We start from the raw sequence: 23320 nt of genomic DNA, 5'->3' as shown, positions 1-23320 counted from the left end.
CTGTCTGACCATAATGTACTGATTTAGTTGGTGCTACAACAGGTGAGATGATTTGTTCTGTTAACATGTCCCTCTCAAATAACAGTAGTCAAAAGCTAGCAAGCATTAGCCAACAGTCTGAGTCAATCACTTTCACCTTTCTACTTAAAAGTCAAACCCTTAAACAGGACTCATACTGATCACAAGCTCCTGAATTTTCTTGAGTTTTCAGACTTTCTAAAGCTCTTTTTTTTTTTTGTCTGTGTTTGCTAATGTGTGCATTGTGTCAGCATGGTAACTTCTGAACATTCCGCCATAGATATATACAGGTAAAACTCAACAACCCCCTCAAAGTGATGCCATGCAAAGAATCAATATAGGAAAAAGAACCACTTAAGAATGATTCCTTCAAATAATGTAAAATGTATTTATTTATTTTGGACATAAAAAAAAAACTACAAAAAAGTCACAGTTTTGTAAATCTTTATAAATGTGCATAAAAATAAAAGTGTCTCTTCACTCATCAGTTCATGCAAAAGTTCGGTGGCACACATCGTTCAAGTTTAGATTTTTGACAGTTTTTTACTTTAACATAAAAATCAAATCAAACTAAACTAAACTGCATTCTCAAATAGTCCGGTTCCTTATATTAATTTTTTAATCTTAGTTGGAATTTTGGGGGGATTTGCTAAACTATATATTTTTGGAAAGGTTATAGTATATGGAGTCAGAAAATCAATGTTTGTATTTGCCCAGATGTCTATATGGCCGGCATATTGAATTTTTAAAAAATGGCCGCTAAAAAACTCTTTTTGAAATATCTCAGCCTCTGAATAAGTTGAAATGTTGATTATAACTGCTAAAACCACATTTTCAGGATCAGGGAATCAAATGGTGCTAGTTACAAAGCTATAAGACCTACCCACATTAACCCTTAGATGCATAAGTGGGCAAAAAAGCCTAGAAATTCTGTCCATAAATACAATGAACAGAAACTGTGATGGAGAGGCCCTGGGGAGCCCAACATGCACCGGGAACAGGTCTGACTTACTGCCAGCATTGCAAAAACAGCTCTTGCTCTGGTCATACAGGGACCAGACAGCCCTTAGCAAAGGGCCCCGAACCCCATACTCCCAGAGCACCCCCTAAAGGAGACCACAAGGGACACAGTCGAATGCCTTCTCCAGATCCACAAAGCACATGTGGACTGGTTGGGCAAACTCCAATGAACCCTCGAGCGCCTGATGGGGAGCGTAGAGCTGGTCAGTGTTCCACGACCAGGACGAAAACCACGGTCGGATTTTCCTCTCCAGTCCCTGGCACAGACCGGGAAGGCTGAGGAGTGTGATTCCCCTGTAGTTGGAACACACCCTCCGGTCCCCCTTCTTATACAGAGGGACCAACACCCCGGTCTGCCAGTCCAGAGGTACTGTCCCCGACCGCCACGCAATGTTGAAGAGGCGTGTCAGCCAAGACCCACAACATCCAGAGACTTAAGGTACTCAGGATGGATCTCATCCACCCACAGGCTTTATATTATGAATAGGATTTTTTTGACAGACAAAATAGCAAAAAAAAAAGGATCATGTAGAGCAGGTTCATACAAACATTTAAGACCAAAATAGCAAGGCTCACTGCAGCAGGTACAGAGAGAGGAGCCACAAGAACCTAATGTAAGTCCATTGGAGCCAGAGTCAGAAGGAACCGGAAGAGCCTCCTGGAGAACTTCCTATGTGGCACATGGCGGCTACAGTGTTAGATCTGTCCACTCATATATACAGTCTATGGTTGTATGAAAGTGATGATGATAATGATGATGTATAGAAAATGTCTCATAAAAAAAGGTTGCATAATCATATTGTGTCTAAATGTGTGTGTTGACATTCAACATCAAAATTTTATGTTAGCTACTTTTAAACTCTTTAAGTTATCTGACCAACTGCATGTGATGTTTATAATTAGTTTTACCCATATTGTTGATGTATTTCAACAGGATAATAAAAAAATATGTTTTTGGAGGAACATGGAGTATTACATGCAAATATTACAATGTAATTGCAAGAAAACAACCAAACTGGGTCATTTTTTTGACCCACTTATGCATCTAAGGGTTAATGTGGGTAGGTTTTATAGCTTTGTAACTAGCACCGTTTGATTCTATGACCCTGAAAATGTGGGTTTAGCAGTTAAAATCAACATTTCATCTTATTCAGAGGCTGAGATATTCCAAAGAGTTTTCTGGCAGCCATTTTTTAAAAATTCAATATGGCCGCCATATAGACATTTGGGCAAATGCAAACATTGATTTTCTAACTCCATATACAATAACCTTTCCAAAAATATATAGTTTAGCAAATCCCCCAAAAATTCCCACTAAAGTATATAAGGAACCGGACTAAAAAGGAAATGTTCAACTTAAATAATAAAGTTTATAAAACAATCAAACCAAAGTAAACCAGGAGACAGGTCCAAACCAGGACTAAACCAGGACTGAATCAGGATTAAACCCGGTCTGAACATGGACTAAACCAGGACTAACCCAAGACTAATCAAGGAGCAAATCACATCTCAGCCAGGTTTGGACCAGGTCTAAACCAGGCCTAAGCCAGGTTTAAACCAGGACTCAATCAAGTCTAAACCAGCTCTAAATGAGACCTAAATCAGGTCTAAAACAGGTCCTTTTCACTGTGAGGGGGGTGGACTGGACTCACTCTTTACCGCCCCCACCAGGAAACTGAGCTCATTGCACAGGGTCTCGTAGCGGTAGGCCATCCGGATTTGGGGGACATTGGTCCTACGGATGTCGTTTCCCTCAGGACCATCCTGGAGGTAGTTGGGCCCCAGAAAGTGCTTCTTCTCCTGGATATGAGGAAAGGGGGCCGGGGGTCAGGTGGAGTAGACAACAGCATTTAGAATAAAGGTGACTTTTAGGGTCCATAAATTATTGTAGTAGTAGTAGTAGTAGTAGTAGTAGTAGTAGTACCTGATGAGACAGTCCGCTCTGTATCACACTGTTACGGGCAATCTCACACAGGTCACAGGTGCTGAGTTTCCAGAGCTGGGCAGCGATGGCGTACTCCTCCATCAGAGGCTCCTAAGACATAACAACAATAAACACAACGAATGTGTATAAGTGTGTGTGCGTGAGAGAGAGACAGAGAGAGGGTAACTTCAGAAGAACACATGAAATGTTTGGTCAGAGGTCATCCACAAACAGGCTGGCCCCTCACCCTTGACCTTCTGACCCCTACTGCATCATCTCTTGGTTTAAATAACTTAAATTATTGTTTGGAACTGTATGAAAAGCTGAGAGCTATATGTACAAGAGTTGTACATAAATAAGATGAATAAAGTGTTTCATAACACATATACCAGCTAAGCAGTATATACAGTACTATAGTATCTTGGTGGAACTACAAAGGATCCAGAGACACACATTTCTTGTGTTCATACTTGTGTTTATGTGGGAGTAAGTGGGGTTATGACAGAAGCGGTAGTATTTATTCAAAGTACCTTGGTGTAGTGGAACTGCATGGGGTCGTCCGTGGACAGAGACACACACAGGCCTTTCTGTAGAAACTCTCTCAGAGGATTTTTATTGTACTGAAGGAACAGACTGTTGTTGCTCAGAGGAGACATGGCGATGGGCACCTGTCCCAGGTAGTACAAGTACTGCAGTACAGGGCTCTGTAAAGTACACAAATACACACTGGTAGTACAATGGACTGCAGTAAGGGACTCTATAATGTACACAGAGGACAATGTTACTGCAGTAGTGAACTGGCTGTGTTTAGATTCTCTGTCCTCTGTGAATGAAGTTACTCAGGAGATAAAGTTCATGAGAGATGAAGCTCATGAGAGTTTATACACATGCACATTTCTGCTCTATAGGTTTATGAGTATGCAAGTATTGATATTTTGCAGCTGTGATCACCATTCCCTGGGGTTGTGAAACTAACTAGAGGAACTGCAGTTTGAGGCTCTGTTACCAAGTTAAACTTTAATCTAAGCTTAAGTTTTAAGAGTTAGACTTAGTTGGAACTACAACGTGTGAGCTTATTTTTGCTGTTAAACTAGCCCCTCTAGCTAGCATTAGCAAACAGTTATTCTCACCTTTTTATTGAAAATCAAACACCTAAACAGGATCATGAATGCTCGCCATATATATAGAATCCCTCCCCAGTGTAATGTCACTGCAAAGTATTAATATGTAATAATTATATTACATGTTTTACCTTCTTGAGGTTTAGCCCGTGTGAGATATTATCAGCTGTGAGGAATGCTGACACCAGGTGAGTGATGGAGCCAGCCTCTCCACAGTGAGGTCTGAACAAGAACGTGTTCAGACCACGCTCCCTGAAATATACAAATATAAGGTCAATATACATATTGTAAACTCAAAATACACCACAGTAGCATTTGTAGTATTAGTATTAGTATTACTATAAGTATTAGTATTAGTAGCAGTAGCAGTAGCAGTACTCACTTGCGGAGGTTGTTGAGCACCATGATGTTGGCATACATGTAGAACAGGTAGTATGTGTATGGAGGATTGTCGTCACCATTCCACTCCTCGGGTTTGGGACTTTTATAAGAAAAAAGATGATCGCTGTGTTTGGACTCATCATCTACACTGTCAAATCCTGTGACCTAGAAGAGGAGGAACAGGGAGTGAAAGGAGGAGAGGAAGAGAAGTGTGAGAGCCGAGGAGCAGAGAATATGGGAGGATGGAGAGGAGAGGGTCAGGGGAGCAGAGGGTGCAGAGGATGAGCAGATGATGTGGAGGATGTCTTACATATTTGAGGAAGATGTAGAGGTTCTTGTTTTCTGAGGATTGACTGTTGCTTCAAACAGAGGCAGAAAGATGTTCTCCAACATTTTAGCAAAGTTTGGGATCAGCTTCTTGGACCTGAAGATGTCACTGAAACAGGAACAGATTTGAGTTCAGCACTGAAAAAGTCTTCATGTTTCATTTATTCACACGGGGAAGACTGATGGGGGCATGGCTATAAGTCTGCACCACCAGTCTTGCCCCAGGACATTGGTCGGATGTGGAACTGAACTACTGACACTTGGGTTGATGGGCAAAGGTTTTCCCTAAAGTGCTCCTAAACTAATGGCATCTGACCCATCCTTCAGTCTCTGGGTTAAACCTGCATTTGACCTATCCTTTAGTGTCTCTGGTTAAAGCTGTTAGAAGCAGTGGACCAGATCTGAGCCAGGATCCTGGTACTTAGCTGGAGGATTAGTGTGCATGTTTTAGGTTGAGGAAGGAAATCCACCAAGTTCTAGTAGTAGTAGTAGTAAAATAACTAGTAGTAGTAGTCATAGCAGTGGTAGTGTTTTTTAAAATCACTGGGTTACTCTGAGATCATTAAAAAAGTAGTAGTGACAGCAGTAGTAGTAGTAGCAGTACTCATAGTAGCAGTAAAAATACCAATAGTAGCAGTATTAGTAGAAATAGCAGTAGTAGAGACAATAGTACTAGTTGTAGCAGCTGAAGTAGTGGCAGTATCAGTAGTAGTAACAGTAACAAGAGAGGTAGTACCAATATTAGCAGCAGTAGTAGTAATAGTAGTGTAATAGTACTCACTAAATACGAGGTATCTGAATCATCCACCTCATATTAGGCGAGTGGACTTTATGTTGTATAAACCAGGTGGACAGACTGATCCACTCTTTTGGCGAGCGGCCGTACACCGAGAGGCGGGGCTCGGAGTGCTGGTACTTACTCTCCTCCAGCTCCTGCGCCACCTCCTGGACACACACAAACATTACACTTTAGATTAGAAATACAAAATCTCCAAAAGTCAAATACACATTTTTTTTTTCCCCTGATAATTTCTAGCAGTGACAAGGTCCATTTCTCCTGTTATATTTCTCCAACCACACCACAACATACAGGAGGGGATCTGACACACCACAACATCTGCAGATTAATTAAAGACATTTGACCTGCCCCCATCTCAGTCTAACACTACAAGAATAGAGTAGGATGGGAGGGCATCTGACACACAGTAGTTTAAAAAGTTAAATTCAAAAGTGGAAGGAGGGATTTTGGTGTGAAGTAAAATTTTAAAAGTGAAAAACAAAAACAAAAAAAAACAAAACAGGAAGACAAGACATGGCCACAAAAACAGGAAGTACCATAAAGATAAAAAAGGAAGTACAGTATCAGCTCTCTGTACCCACCACTGAACAAGGCATTTGTACAAAATTTAGCTATAATCCTTATAATGTTGAAATATAATATAATGAAATACACTTGGAAGAATAGACTAAAACAGGACAAAACCAGGACAATGCCCCATTACCTTGATGAGTCTGGCGAAATACTCCCCATTGATGTAGTTGTCCGTTTTCAGGTAGATTTCCCTGAGTTCTGATGCTCCAACTGGATTGTACTTTGAGTTAAACTTATCAAAGCGATGGAACGTCTGCCGGCCCTGAAACCAGACCAGAATCGGCTCTAAACAAGAGCACAGCCAGAACTAAACCAGGACTAAACAAGAACTTGTAAATAAGCCACAGCTAACTGAGCCAGGACTAAAACAGGACTAGATCAGGACTAAACTTAAGAAGACTAAATTTACATATGATTGTACTTTAAAGAACTGTGCTTTTACAATATTCACAACTGAACCTGGGTTGCCAGTATCTAAACCTGCAGATAGAGGACACATCCAGGTTTTTCTCATTCTCAGTATATGGACAGGTCATGCCTCATGTGAAGGCTCAGAACCTCCAGAATTCCCTCCCTGAGCTGCAGAGGCTGCACTAGCACTGACTCATGACTAGTACAGGTGCTGGGGTTTAGGTAGTGACTGTTCAGATCAGAAAGAGGCATTTTATGTTTAAACCAGCAATCCAAATGAGAAACTCATGTGAGGCTCATTATGCTCTCTCACTGGATAATTGATCAAAAACATCTAATTATATCATAAATAAATGGGACATCATATTTTGTAATCAAGCATAATTCAGCATTAAAACAATTATCAGTAAAAGTTATATTTGATTTGAACATTTCTACTTCCCATCTGATATCTGAGGACAAGTTTATGAAATATAATATGAAAATCTTATATACAGTCCCTTTAAGAGTAAAATGTACCTCTACCATTACTACAATTTCTACAACTCCTACTAACTAGGCCCACAGCAGGTCTCACTCACCGCATGCACGTCAAGAGAGTCCACTGTGAGGTCATATGGGTCCATGCCCAGTTTGTCAAAGACCTCCTTCAGGGTGAGGGTCCGACCGCCCTGCTCCAGAACCTCACGATCCGCCTCCGTTTGGTACGATGTCTTTATGAACTTCAACAGGTGCTTCTGGTTCATACAGGCCGCAGCATGAATGTGAGTATCCACCTGAGAAGAACCAAGAACCAGGACTGTACCAGGTCTAAACTAGGACTGCACAGAGATAAATTATTTATGTAAGTGTGCGTGTGTGTGCGTGCGTGTGTGTGTGTGCGTGTGTGTGTGTGCGTGTGCATGTTGTACCTTCCTGACATTGTAGAAGTCTCTGTGTGCAACACATTTGAGCTCCTTCAGTTCAGGCATTTCATTCAGCATCTCATGAAGGTAGAACTTAGAAGACAAGAAGTTCAACCGTCTGTGGCAATAGGTTTTACTGAAGAGAAGAGAGAGAAATAGGGTCTGAAACTGGACTAAACCAGGATTTTGAACCAGGACTAATCCAGAACTAAACCTGGTCAGGACTTGATCTGTACCAGGTCTAAACCAGGTCTGGTCTCTGGTCTAGACTCACGTGGGTCCATCTGCGATCATGGCAAGCACGTGGCTAAGATCGAAGGCGAATGTCTCAAGGTCGGGGTAGGGCAAACTGCGAGGCTTCTGTTTTTCCACATCCTCAGAGCGCTCATAGACATGGATTATCCCATCTCTCATCTGCAGAAAGTAGTTCAGGTCCTCAGGAATCCCTTCAGTGGAGTATGGATCCTGTCCCTCCGACGGACATGGGCAGATGTCTGAGGACCAGAGCAACAATCAAATGCCCTTCCATGTGTCAGATGCCCTTCCATCCTCCTGTATCCCTGTGTGTCAGACTAAAGTAGAACTAAACCAGGACAAAGTCTAGTCTGAACCAGAACTAAACCAGGTCTGAAATATGACTAAAACAGGACTAAACCAGGGTATAACCAGGGCTAAACCAGACTAAACCAAGACAAAACTAGGACTCAGATGCCCTCCCATTCTCCTATATCCCTGTGTGTGGTCAGTACCTGGTAGCACCTCCTGGTCTTGGGTCCAGGTTCGGTTTTGGGATTCTCTGAGATACCGGGCGGTGGTTCTGGGGAAGCGGTGATAGGCCAGTCTGGAATACTTCTCTCGGATGATCAGAGCAGTCAGCAGACTCTGAGCCGCCTGCTCGTAATCCTCCACTGTGATCTAGAACACAATAAGAATTTTAAGAACCAGGGCTGTACTTGTCCTGGTTTAGTCCTGGTTCAGTCCTAGTTTAGTCCCAATATAGTCCTTGTTTAGTCCTCATTTAGACCTCGTGTTTTAGACCTGGTTCAGTCCTGGTTCAGTCCTGGTTCAGTCCTGGTTTACCCCAGCGCAGTAGTCTCCACTGATGGTGACTCTCTGGAACTCAGGCACTTTGAGACTAGGAGGGGGCTCTGGGGTCAGGGGCGGGAGCGGACTTAGACCTGGACTTAGACTTCCACCAAGACCAGGACTAACCCAGTCTGGGATGTGCAGAGACAAAGACTGAGAGCGCCGCAGCATCAGGGACTTTTTTCTACAGAGGATAAAAATGCACAGAACAGTGAGACGATGAGGTAATAAAAGAAAAAGATGCTTTGTGCATTTGTGGAGGAAGATGTCTGTGCTTTTATTTCAAATGGATTTAAGCAAAGTTTGATTTATTTACTTCTTCTGTTGTGATACTTCCACCAATGAGACTGGAATATTTGTTTGAAAGGTCTCATTTCAATGAGAGCCATCCCAGATTGGTAATGTGTAGAACTCAGTTTAGAGCGACACATAGCAGTCTGGGATGAGCGAGACTCACAGAATTCACAACTTTTGGGTCTCTTACTTTGTGTCTGGTCTGTACTTTGTGGTAGAGTGGTTAGCTTTTAGCAGGGTGGTTAGCCTTACTTCTTGGCAGACTGGTCGGCCTGCTGCTCCAGCTCCCTCTGTAGAGTCCTCTGGAGGTCCTCGTGGACTTCAATGGGACAGTCTTCGTGGACAGTGAACAGAGCTATGGCTCCTCTCTGGTCCTGGTCTTTCAGAGCAGAGGCATAAACCTGCTCAGCCAAAACCCGTACACGCTCATCCACTTCAGACATGCTCTGCCGGGGGAACTGCCGACGCATCTCTGAAAGATCAGAAACAAGACCAAAGACCGGGTTTAGACTGGGGTTAGACCAGAACAGAGACCGGACCAGACACTGGACCAGGGTAAGGCATGCTTTGCCCGGGCAATTGACCATACATCTCTGAAAGACCAGAAACAAAACCAAAGACCAGGTCTAGACTGGTTTTAGACCAGACCAGGGGTCCAACCAAAGACCAGAGGAAAGCATGCTTTGCCAGGGGAACTGTATATAAATCTCTGAAAGACCAGAAACAAGACTAGGGTATAGACCAGAGCATTGACTGGACGAGTGACCAGGGATAAACCAGGGATAGGCTAGGGATAGGCCAGGGTTAGACATGCTCTGAGACAGGAACTGTCACTGCATCTCTGAGAAAGCAGCTAAATTAAGATACATTTTATTGTCCCTGTAGGAACTGTGAACTCATTCCTCAATGTTTCTGAAGGATGGGTCAAATGCAAGTTTTACCCAGAGAGCTGTTAAACCCGTCAGAAGCAGCGGGACCCATCTCCAGATCTTAAGTTAGTCTTGGCCAGGACTACCTTAAATGGAGGATTTTACCTATTGTTCATGCTTTGGATTGATAGAGAATGGAAACCCACCCAGACACAGGAAGATTATGCAAAGACCACACAGAAAGGCCTGGGAATCAAACCAGGGACCTTCTTGTTGTGGGATGAAAGTGCTACAGTTTAGACCTCATTTGGACCTGGTTTAGAACTTGCTATGATCTGGTTCAGACCTGGTTTAGTCCTGGTTCAGTGGTAGTTAATCCAGATTTAGTCTTGGTGGTTTAGACCTGGTTTAGTCCTGGTTCAGTCCTGGTTCAGTCCTAGTTCAGTCCCGTTTCAGTCCCGTTTCAGTCTCTGGTTCAGTCCCTGATTCAGGTGTGTGTCAACAGATTTGTTTACAGTAAACAACGACATCATTGTATCACATGACCTCTGCTCCCTCCATGTGAACTCTAACCTCACATGCCTGACACCATGATGACAGAGTGACATGTGACCTTTGACCTCCCCTCACAGGATACTGCAGAAGTGAAAACAGTCCATGGAGGTTTGTGTCGTGTGTAAATATGAGCAGCTCTAAGGGGCACTACAAGGGAAACACACCGTCTATGGGTTTCAGACATCACTGCATTCTATACTAGGAATATGAAAAAATATCAAAATATCAATATACTGTATGTCTCTGTATGTCTCTCTCTCTCTCTCTCTCTCTCTCTCACTGCATGTTTGTCTTAAATGTTTTTTAAAGTGGTCCTTGCATTCTTCCCATGAACTCTCTCACACACACATTTCAGAGGAATGCATATTTTGGACTATTTTACTCTGAGCTCTGTGAGAATAAAACCAGGGCATGTTGTTTTTCTTTCAGATTTAATTTAACATTTCATAGTATGTTCCTTCTCCACAGCCCCTCTCCCACAGATGTGTTCTCTGCATGTTGACTTTATTCAATGTCTGCCCTAGGGCTATCATTCAGAAGTTACCGATACGATGCATACACAGGCCACGATACAATATATATCTTGATACATAGGCCAAGATATGATACATATCTCGATACAGTGAGCTTATGATTCAATACAATATATCTGAAATCCATTCGATATGGCTCAATAAAAAATACAGTGAAAATGTCAAATGTGTTGCATAAACGAGTTTCCTTCTGAACAATCAAGAAAACTTTAGCACTGTAACAAAATAATGTTGTAAAATATACCAAAAAATATTCTTGGTGATATATTGATATAGCAGCCCACGATATCGATACTGCATCATCACACTTTTGCACACCCCTAGTCTACTCAGGGCCTCTGTCACTATAAAAGATATATTTAAAGAGATGTTTGAGTTATCTAGCAATCTCTCCTGAGCCCTATTTGAACCCACCTTACGGTTAGCTGTAAAATTATTCTGATTATATCAAGATTATATTAACATTATTCTGTACCAGACTGCGCCCACAGGCCTTCATCATTTCCTCTGAAGAGGGAGGGACTTAATAGTAAGAGCAACTTTAGGTATGTGTTTTGATTGGGTAACAACATTTAAATTCATGGCTTAAAGCTTACAAGAGCCCATTTTGAGTAATATAGGACCTTTAAAGTTAATACAAGTTAATTTTATAGAACATTGTCTCTTTAAATCCACATGTTTCATTCAGTCTTTGATCTTGTCCTGATCGGGTCCAACCATCACGTCACCAGAGCCTCACAAACAGCTGAGAGTCTGGCTCAGATCCAGGACTGAACCCAGATTTAAACCCAATCAGGATCAGGTCTGGAGCTGAATTTAGACCAGACTTCACACCAGAGTCCTGCCAAGTCCGGGTCTAGTCTCCACCAGGTCGGGACTGAGAGCTCCATCAACAACAACATGAACAGCTATAGGAACATTTAGAACTGTATCATATGGACTGTATATGTGTCAGTGCAGGTTTTAATGAGGTCACTAAATAGCTAAAGAACAATTTAACTGACTGCATTTTTAAAATACATTTACTGCTTAAATTTGCAATATTTTAAAATGGAATCCGCATATGGCTTAAAAGTCAATATGCAATCTTTTTTCTTAATTATTATTATTACTATTATTATTACTATTATTATTACTATTACTATTACTATTACTATTACTATTATTATTATTATTATTATTATTATTATTATTATTATTATTATTATTATTACTAGTAGTAGTAGTAGTAGTAGTATTTAGTAGTAGTAGTAATATTTATTTTTTATTATTTTTGAGGGTCTCTGAAGGCAGTGAAAAGTCCTTATAAACACATCGTGGTAAATAATTAGGATGCTCAAAATGCATAAGGTAAATGATGAATAACTTTGGGCCACTGCAAACCATCACATTTTTATGACCATAAATCTGTACAGAGATTTGTTGCTGTATTTTATTTAAAAAGTATCTGATGCACAGGGAGTGCATCTGACTCAGAGGACTCCTGGTGTTAGTTTGACAGAATCTGTTTATTTACTGTTGACAGAAATGGGAGCCCAGATTGGACTGGAGCCCAGACTAAAGCTGATCTTTGAAGGTCTCTGTGACTTCAGGGTCAGACCGGGTATAAACCTGCACCGAGGACTAATGAAGGACTAAATATAAACCTGACAACTCACATACAGGAATCAGGGATTATATTAGGATTAACACAAATCTAAACCAGGACTGGACATTTTAACATAAGACCTGTGTCCAAAACCAGTTTAAAATAGGTATAAACAACAAACAAATGAAACCAGGACTGACTTAGGACTGAACCAAGACAAAACCAGGCCTAAACCCAGAAATTAGGGCTAAACCAGGACTAAACCAGCGTTAAACCAGGGCTAAACCAGGGCTAAATTTGGATTAAACAAGGCCAACCTTGGGTCAAAAACAGGGTGCACACCAGAGTCAAACCAAGACTAAACCAGGATGAAACCACCACTACATCAGGGCTAAACCTGTACAACACAAGGCTAAATTTGAGTCGAAAACAGGGTCTAAACCAGGATTAAATCAAGTCTGAACCTTCCCATTGGTCCTACTGGTCATTATGCCAGAATAGGACAGTGACAGTTTTCCACACCTCTTGTTTACTGCTGTCTGTGCACCCAGAGTGCACGAAGAGCTGGGTGTGCACGAGTCAGTAAGAGTGCACGTGGACTGTGTGAACTTGCGGACACTTGTGGAGTATTTGAAACTTGTGAGAACAGCTGAGTCTGACCTGAATCTGAGAAAGACCAACTGTGAACCAGGACTGAACCCGGACTGAACTAAAAACTAAATCATTACTGAACCAGCACTAACTCAGAACTCAGAACTAAACCAAGACTAAATCAGGTCTAAAACAGGACTGAACCAGGACTAAACCACTCAGCCAGATCTTTGGTTTGATTCTTGGGCCATTTCTTGCCTGTGTGGAGTTAGCATTTTCTCCCTGTGCCTGGGTGAGTTTACAATTTCAGTACATCCCAATCTTCACCAAGATCTGGGGAGGGGCCCAGTGTGTTTCTACAGTCCTATAGATGTACTGAGATGTTTGTGTCTGAAGTGGAGGCTGTTCTTAAAGTCATCTAAGCATCTAAGAGTAAATATTTAAATACATTCTTTCTCTCTGTTTGAGTTCAGTCTCATAGTTTATGTGTCGGCCATGTTGTTTATAGAGTCAGGAAGCACTTTTATGAGAAGTCATTTGGAGAAGAAATCTCAGCCCAGGAACCCCACTGACAACCTCCTCACACACCCAGTGCCAAACACACACACGCACGCACGAACGCGCGCACACACACACACACACACACACACACACACATACATATATATATATATATATACACATATATATACATATACATATATATACATATACACATACATATATACATATATATATACATATATATACACATATACATATATATACATATATATATATATATATATATACATATATATACATATATATACATATATATATATACACATATATATACACATATATATATACATATATATATATATATATATATATATATATGTGTGTATATGTATATGTATGTATGTATGTGTGTGTGTGTGTGTGTGACCACCACCACCACACACACACACACACACACCCTGAGCCCCCCTCATGCACACACACCCATCTGAAGACTGTCCCCTGGTAGCTCCAGCATCTGAGACATGTCAAATATGTAAGACATGAGGAACCGGAGACATATGAAGAGTCTGCCCCAGAAACTACAACAACAACAACAACGCAACTTCCAGATCTGAGCCAGCATCCTGGTCCGGATCTGCCCCCTGCTCTCAGTCCAGATGTATACTTGTCATAATTACACTTAAAGCTCTGATGTGATGAACTTGGTCTCTTATGAATGAATGAATCATCTATGTCTCCTCCAAGCACACAAGTTTCCTCAATTAACCCAAAACATGCACAATATGTTAATTCCTCCAGCTAAGATAGTCCTGATCAAGACTATCTCTAGATCTGGAGAGGAGTCTCACTGCTCCTGACAGGTTTAACCCAGACACACTGAAGGATGGGTCAAATGCAGAGGACACACAGGAACAATTAAGGCTCTATTATAATTAGGACAGACTCTTCCATTCCCCCAGAGCTTCAGACCTGACTCCGAAACCCACACTCTGAGCTTCTTCACCTGTTCCTCTGCTCGTCTGAGGGCTCTGGGCCTGCACTAGGTCAGGGTTATCTTTATCTTTATTTGTTATCTTTCTTTCTCCTCTTGTCCTCTCCTTTTCTTCATCTCTCTTCTTCTCCTCTGTCCTCCACACACAGAGTCTTACCTTCAGAGTTCTGGTCCATGGTCAAGTCCAGAGCAGCTTCTATCTCTCTTTTTTATGTTAAACTTCTTATCTTTCCTTCTATTTAAATCTTTATCTCCTGCTATTACAGACTGTCTTTATCTGTCCTCACTGAAGTCACTCACTCTGCTGCTGACAGTGAACACCGGAGCATAAACCTGTCTCTCTCTCTCTTTCCTACAGTGACTCTGGAGCTGTGGTCTCCTCCTTCTAAAGTCTCTCTCTTCCTCCTTCAGTGTGTTGCCCTCCTCCCCCCTCCGTTTGTTGCCCTCTTTCTCCCTCTCTCCCCCTTCAGTGCATTGCTCATGAGCAGTGCCGCAGCTGCCTAACAGGAGCAGCTCTATTTAAAGATACAAAGGTGGAAACTCTGTGTCACCTCCTCATAAATAACACCTCACCCATCCTCCAGTGAGGTTCGACCCAGAGACACTTTAGGAAGGGTCAAATGCAGGTGGGTCAAATGCAAGTCTAACCCAGACACAGAAGGATGGGTTAAATGCAGAGGATACATTTTCAAGGTATTAAACTTGTGCACAATCTCTGTCCAGAAGATTAAATTTTTTATTATTATAATGTTAAATCCAAAAAGTGAACCTTGTGTGTTTAAAAGCCCTGTTTGCAAATGAGCTTTGGCTATAAATATTGTAGTATGTTAAATGTTTAAAGGACAGATTTAAAATAAAATAAAACCAAACTAATTCAAATTAAAAATTTATTTGGATTTAATTCAACAAAAACAAAATAAAATCATAAGTTTAGCTCCAAATATGAAGTGAGCGTTTAAATCCAATATTGGTTTAATTATAATTCAATTCAACAATTCAAACATTTTAAATGTTATGTTTTGTTTTTGTCTTGGTTGTTATTATTTACTGACTGCTCAGAAACAACACACACTGTAACGGCCTGTAGGGGGCGCTCTTCTGTGTTTGAGTCATACCGTTCTCAAAGCAGGCAGTCGTGGTCATCTGTTTACGGAGCGGAGCATCTCTGCGACTCATTTTCACCTGAAAAACACAGAGAGATCAGAAGTCAAACTCAACCTCTGGAAAACCACTTGGTCACTGTCACAAGGGAGTCAAACTCTTACTAGGGGTGTGCAAAAATATCAAAATATCAATACAGCATATAATTTAATGTGATCATACAGTATGGATATCGGGCGCTGTTGTATCAATATGTCGCCAAGAGTATTTTGGTATATTTTGCTAAATGATTTTGTTACAGCGCTACAGTTTTGTTGTTTGTAATGAGGAAGGAAACTTTTTTATGCAACACATTTGACATTTTCACCATTTTGATGACTAAAATGGGTGTGTTTCATATAAACTTTACACAAGAGATCATTTAATAAAGACTTTTAATATCACAGCCATGATTTAGTCTTTATTTCTATTGAACTGTATTGAATTGATTTGAAATGTATTGTATCGAATCGAAAGTGCACTGTATCAAGGTATATATCGCATTGTATTCTGTTTATTGAGATATGTATCATATCAGCAACTTCTTAATGATACCTAGCCCTACTCCTTACTGAGAGGAGACAGAACTCTACCACAGTATCACAGAGAGGTCACGCACACTCCACTCAGAGACATCAGCAGTCTAACCCACAACCTTGTTACTAAGAGGAGTCCATATAAGGGCACAAAGAGAGGACAGGAAGCACTTGAACCACAAAAGACCAAAAAAAGGAACTGTCTGTGGATAGATTCAGAAAAAAGAGAAGGAGATATAGATTAAATTGGAGATGGAGAGAGAGAGGGGAGAGAAAAAAAAGAGAGCAGGAGGAGGAAAAAGGGGGGGTACGAGGGGAATGAGAAAAAGAGAGAGGTATGGGTGAAGAGCGGGGGTAACGGGGGAGAGCAGGAGAGGAATATTCGCCCATGTCTGACAGGTCTCAACAAAGTCTGAGTCTAACAGAGCAGTACCAGGCAGGTACACATAGTTTTGTGGCTCAATACCAAAAGGATACATACATACATACATACATACATACATACATACATACATGTATGTATGTATGTATGTATGTATGTATATATATATGTGTATGTGTGTGTATATGTGTATATATAATATATGTGTGTATGTATATATATATATATATATATATATATATATATATGTGTGTGTGTGTGTGTGTATATATATATATATATATATATATATATATATATATATATGTATATATATATATATATATATATATATATATATATATATATATATATATATATATATATATATATATATATATCTCCATTCATAGATCCATAATATGCAGTCTATGTTTCTGATATATTTTTTCTTGTTCATATGAGTATAGTTTCAATATTAGTTATGGATTTGACATAAACAAACAATTTTCACAGTGACCAGAGGAACCAGTCAGACCAGGTCTAATCTTCAGACCTGAGACGCAACTCCTTCTATAAAAGACACAGACATTTAAGCATTACGTTTTAGGGCGTACTTTTTTTACGAGCATAGTCAACGCTAGTCTGCACTGGTCTTTTTAAGCTTGTATATCTTGTATTAATTTAATGAGAGGTGTTTTAATTGCTAAAATGATGCATGTTTCTTACTATGAATAGACAGTCAGACACATAGACTTCAGACAACTAAAAACATGACATTTAATTTTGTGAAACTATTTTTATTCAGTTTTGACCAAAAATAATAGCATGTTACTAAAAGGTCTAATATTACGCAAAATTAACTCTTGTGGGCTTTAAGGCATGTTATAATGTTGTTACCTCCTCAAAAACATACCCGGAATTGAGTTTTGTTTCATTCACACATGGCTGAGTAATCCCTTATTAGTTTGTCTACATTTTCAAAGCTAAAAATGATCTGTTCCACCTTGTGATGTCATGGAGTAGTAGTTTTCAAGGTAACAACTCCCTATACCTTTAGTTCAGTAAAGACTGACAATTTCAGGGCTGAAATTATCCAAATGGTTCTAGTGAAAGTGTAAGCAGTTTAAAAACACAGTCGAGCACTTGCTGTATTACCACATGACATCCGACAAAGTGGAACAGAGTGTTTTTTGTCTGAGAGAAGAACTCAGTCTGAATATGGAAGGTTTGTGAATTAAGCATGTGTGAAGGAAACAAAACAGGTACTCCAGGTATGTTTGTGATGACAAAACAACATTATAACATAGATCAGAAAATAGCGTCATATGGGCACTTTAAAGGAATGAGACTAAAACTACATTAAAATTCATTGTCACGATTAGGATACATTTCTGTTTGATCCTTTCATAATACTTGTGTAATGGTCTTGTTCTTGAGTGTTCAGAGTTACATAATTTCAGTCAAACACAGACACGCCCTCCTTCTGTGCCTGCACACACCCTTAAATGTACAATGTTAAACTGTTCACAATAACACAGTGTATGTTATTGCTCCGGTATTTCCCTGAGCATCCAGTCCCTTTTACAACATCTTTGTAAAGTTTAGGCAAAGCATGTGTTTCTGGCTGGACAGCAAGTATACTATCCAAATGAAACAGTCAAAGAGTCTGTGATAAGGTAGGTAGGTGTTTAAAAAAAAAAAAAGCATATTATATATATATATATATATATATATATATATATATATATACACACACATTGAAATAGAAATGCAAATCATAAAAACATGAGAAAAGTACATTTGGAAAGAGTTTTACTTCTAAATTCCTAGTTCCTATTTAGGACTTGGTATGGACACTGTGGACTCTTATCTGTTATCTGGACCCTCTTTAGACCTGGGTCTAATAATAGAATCAATGGACTAAATCAGGTTTAAACTGGGTCTGAACCAGAACTAAACCAGGACTAAACCAGGACTAAAAGATCTACCTGCACCAACCAAGGATTGACCCATGAAAAGGACAGGACACCACTAAGAACTAAACCAGGTCAAAGTTTACCTGCAGCATCATGCAAAGTTTGAGTAACAAAGTTTAAAAAGTCGCTCACCGTTTGAAGGTAAGGCTAAACTCCAGAAACAGGACAGAACTGGAACTTAAACAGGACTAAAACAGGACTAAACCAGGTCTAAACCAGGGCTTAGCTGATGTAGAGTCTGCAGAGTTTGAGGAAGTGCGGGACAGTTAGGACACGAGCGGCCCCCCGCCCCTCATTTGCATATCTAACGTAAACTGAAAGTGACGTCATGAGAGTTATCAGATCAAAATAATGACACGTGCCCTGAAAGAAAAAAAAAAAAAAAAAAAAAAATCTGATTAGATTTTTTTTTTTTTTTTTTTTACTTTATTCCCAGGGCGCATCCTATTTATCCTTTATCCAGAGTGATGTCATCTCTTCTCTACCCAGGTCCTCTGCTGCGTCCTTCTTGCTCAGTGGCACCGCTCCCCTCACGTACACCTGTCATCAAACTACAGACCCCGCCCCCAATTTGCATAAACATCCGATTAAACTAAAACAAGAGTGTCGCGGTGTTTCAGAACATCACACCATTCTACAGGTCAGTCATACTTAAGATACTTAATGGGGACAGGTAAAATAATCGTAGTAGTAGCAGTAGTATTAGTAGTTGTAGAAGTAGTAGTAGGGGTAGCAGGGTGACCAGGCGTCCCTATTTACCTGAGACGGTCCAAGTTTTGAGCCCTCTATCCCCTGTCCAATCAGATTTATACAAAACCAGTGATGTGTCCCAGAAATGTCCCATGTGCCCCTTTTTTGACCAATTTGATCTAAACCAGGACTAAACTAAAATTAAAGCCGCGCGCGGCGATGGTGGCCCTCGCCCCGGCGCGGCGAGGGCCAATAATAATAAACAAACAAACGTAAGAAACCGACGAAAAACAATACCCCTCGCCCCTAACAAAGTTAGGGCGAGGGCCAGTCATGGAAAATCTTTGTTAAACCACTTCTTGTGCAAAGTTCATATGAAACACAAACATTTTAATCCTCAAAAAAAAAGTCAAACGAGTTTCCTTCCACTAAACAAACAACGAAACTGTAGCTGTAACAAAATCATTTAGTAAAATGAACCAAAAATACTCTTGGTGATATATCGATAGAGCAGCCCACAATATCGATACTGTGTCATCACATTAAACGATACGATATATCGATATTTCAATATTTTTGCACACCCCTCTACTCTTTATCACACGAAGACCACAGTTCTTTAGTTTAAGGTCATGGTTTAAGGTCAAGGGTATATTTCCTCTGTTATTTCTGGCCATTTTTGTTTTATAATTGAGTTGTTTTGTAAGTGTTGCTGTACTTACTGTTACGCAGATAAAAAAGTGCGACCTACTCTGTGAAATCTACTCTGTAAAGTCTCCTCTGTGAAGTCTACTGTTTGAAATCTTTGTACGATTTGCTCTGTGTCAAGCTCAGCTAAATGTGCCTTTTCCGTTAAGCGATATGTGATTTTTGATTTGTGATTTGTGATTTGCCTACTCTTATAATCTCCCCGAGGCCAAACAAAGCTTTGAGTTAAAGCCCACAAAGCTTTGAAGTTTAGCTTTGAGTTCCGGAGTTGCCATGGTAACAAGGCTTTATGGAACTTTACATGTATGATGTCATCGGCGCCGTGAACCTGTTTCAGAGGAGTCATTGCGCGCCCCTACTGGCCAAACGTGGAAAATGCAGCATGTTCGTAATAGACTTTTTTGCTTGTAATCATGAGAATTTTATTCCCGAATTTGGTACAAATCCAATAATGTAGATGTTTCATGTCTATGCTAGGGGGCGCTATAGAGTTCACTTTTATTATATTTCATATTTCATTACATTCAGGCCTGGATCACACAGTTGTGATTTCGAATTTGAGTTCTCTAGGACAATGCCTGTGGCCATGACAGGTCACCGAAAAAACAGGAAATGAAGGCGTTTTTCGCCGGCGTGCTACGGGCGAACTGTAAGGAGTATCCCAAAAAAATTTGGCAACTTCTGTGAGTTTATGTCTGTAGATGTGACATGTCAAATTTGAGCTCATTTGGACCAAACCCCGGGGACTTGAATCTTTTTGTAGACCCCCAAGTCAAAACGGCGGCGAATGTTTGATCCAATATGGCCGACTTCCTGTTCGTCATAGGGGTGCAGAATGATTGACTTTTTTTGCTTGTAATCATGCGTAGAATTTAATCCCCAAATTTGGTGCTAATCTGATAATGTTGACATTTCATGTCAATGGTAGGGGGCGCTATAGTGTTCACTTTTAATATGTTTTATACTGTTTTATATTCAGGCTGAGATCACACATTAGTGATTCAAATTTCAGCACGATCCGATTAAACATGGGCATGTCATCATTTTTTAACTATTTTTGGGGGGAGTCTTTGCATCCCTGCTGGCCAGTGGTGGAAAATGCATCATGTCCGTAATAGACTTTTTTGCTTGTAATCATGTCTAGAATTTAATCCTTGAATTTGGTACTAATCCGATAATGTTGATGTTTGTCAATGCTAGGGGGCGCTATAGAGTTAATTTTTCATCTGTTTTATAGTGTATTATATTCAGGCCATGATTAGGCATTAGTGATTCAAATTTCAGCACAATCGGACTAAGCCTGTGGGTGTAGTAATTTTTTAACTATTTTTTGGGGGAGTCTGCGCCCCTGCTGGCCAATAGTGGAAAATGCATCATGTCCGTAATAGACTTTTTTGCTTGTAATCATACATAGAATTTATGTCCCGAATTTGGTACAAATCCGATAATGTTGACGTTTCACGTCTATGCTAGGGGGCGCTACAGAGTTCACTTTTATTAAATTTCATATTTCATCACATTCAGGCCTGGATCACACAATTGTGATTTGAATTTGAGTTCTCTAGGACAATGCCTGTGGCCGTGACAGGTCACCGAAAAAACAGGAAATGAAGGCGTTATTCGCCGGCGTGCTACGGGCGAACCGTAAGGAGTATCCCAAAAAAATTTGGCAACTTCTGTGAGTTCATGTCTGTAGTTGTGACATGTCAAATTTGAGCTCATTTGGACTAAACCTTGGGGACTTGAATCTTTTTGTAGACCCCCAAGTCAAAACGGCGGCGAATGTTTGATCCAATATGGCCAACTTCCTGTTCGTCATAGGGTCATGCTCCAATTCATCTTTTGGCTTGTCTCATTGTTCTCTATCACTGTCCCGAATTTCATTTCCCTGCAACAAACTTTGCCTGTCCCCACTCCCATAGGGGTCCAATTCTAGGCGGCGCTGTTGAGTCGGGTCACTCGGGTCATTGTTGCGATGCCCATTTTATCGAATTTTTCGCTGGGCTGATCGATCTGGACCCCGGTTTGGGGACTTTTCGTCCATGTTCAGGGGGTCAAAAATGCGATCGTTTGGTCGGAAAAGGGAATTTAAAAAAAAAGAAACCGACGAAGAACAATACCCTAATTGGCCCTCGCCACTAACAAAGTTAGGGGCGAGGGCCAATTAGCAGTAGTAGCAGTAGCAGTTGTAATAGTTATGGTACTAATAGTAGCAGAAGCAGCTGTAGCATTATTATTAACAGTTAACATCAATATCAGTATATTTTATTACAAACCAAAATGATTAAAACAGTACAAAAATACATTTTTATTAATATATATGGTTTTATACATATTCAACAAATTCTCCAAAAATATGAAATTGTTTTCATGTTCCATATTTGAGCAACAGGGGGAAGCACAGCACAGGTCAGTTCCAATTACACCAGGATCAGTGTAAATCATATTTCAAATAAAATATAACATAAAATAGAAATATGTTTGAATAAATAGTCCATGAAATAAAATGATTGTTCATGTTCACAGATCCCGGAAGACAGGAGGGAAGTGTGTTGCACAGGGACACAACAACAGGGTTAAAAGAGAGGATCAAACTGACAACTTTAACTAGACTTTCACAGAACTCCTTCTTCTCTTCTCTCTCTTTTGTCACTCCTCTCCTCCTCCCGTATTTCCCTATCCTTTCTCCCATTACTCCTCTCTCCCTCTCTTCCTCCTCTCTTTTTTTCTCTCCTTCTTCCCCTGAGGAGGTCTTTGGTCTCTCTGGTCCTCCTCATACTCTCATACTCCTCTCCTCCTCTCTCTCTTACACTCCTCTCCTCCATCAGCCGTATTTTTCCATTTTCCCTTCTGGAGGTGTCTGGTCCTTCAGTCGTTCCTGGTGGAGGAGGTAGAGAGCGTAGTGGAGATGGTGCTGAGAGCAGGTGGAGAGGAGACAGCCCGATGACGCCCTCTGTTTGCTGAGAGAGGGAAAACCAGTAAGGAACCAGGACAACCCTAGTAAGATGCCCTCCTCTGTCTGCATAGTAGTAGAAGTAGTAGGAATATTTGTAGTATTTGTAGTACTTACTTGACAGTCACAGTTTTCGGGCTGTCCTCTGGTTTGTCTCTCTTTACTCGACTTTGGAGCCTGAACCCAAGCAATTCAAATCAAAATTATTGTAAAAATCAGAACATAAATTACATTTTATTATAGCTGAATAAAAATATTTACTGCATGTGTATCTCAGTTTGTCCCATGTGGTGTTTATGTGTGAGTGGATTCAGGAGAACAGAGGAGAGCAAAGAGAAGAGGAGCACGAGTCTGAGCCACAAATACATCTTTATCTGTGGAAAATACAGATTTCACATGAACACAATTTATCTCTGAAAAAACATATATGCATTGTGTTTACAAACCAAGGGAGACAGTA

The 23320-nt window shown here is 40.4% G+C and overlaps 1 protein-coding gene across 1 annotated transcript; it reads right to left on the bottom strand.

Moving 5' to 3' along the window:
- Window positions 1-390: 390 nt before the first annotated feature.
- On the bottom strand, window positions 391-18767 carry ampd3b (adenosine monophosphate deaminase 3b). The gene is given in 17 exon segments (XM_020924978.2): window positions 391-2838; window positions 2963-3073; window positions 3493-3666; window positions 4215-4335; window positions 4466-4629; window positions 4775-4806; window positions 4809-4900; window positions 5573-5736; window positions 6294-6425; window positions 7156-7350; window positions 7486-7615; window positions 7754-7973; window positions 8229-8394; window positions 8560-8749; window positions 9112-9331; window positions 15609-15675; window positions 18642-18767. Coding segments are annotated over 16 exon segments (2349 nt in total). The 5' UTR covers window positions 15670-15675; window positions 18642-18767; the 3' UTR covers window positions 391-2661.
- Between the last annotated feature and the right edge of the window lie 4553 nt (window positions 18768-23320).

The sequence above is a fragment of the Boleophthalmus pectinirostris genome, unplaced genomic scaffold, assembly GCF_026225935.1.
Source record: "Boleophthalmus pectinirostris isolate CB_2022bp ecotype Guang Dong unplaced genomic scaffold, ASM2622593v1 HiC_scaffold_2, whole genome shotgun sequence".
Taxonomy (NCBI): Eukaryota; Metazoa; Chordata; class Actinopteri; order Gobiiformes; family Gobiidae; genus Boleophthalmus; species Boleophthalmus pectinirostris.
This window is presented reverse-complemented; position numbering and strand designations above follow the sequence as displayed.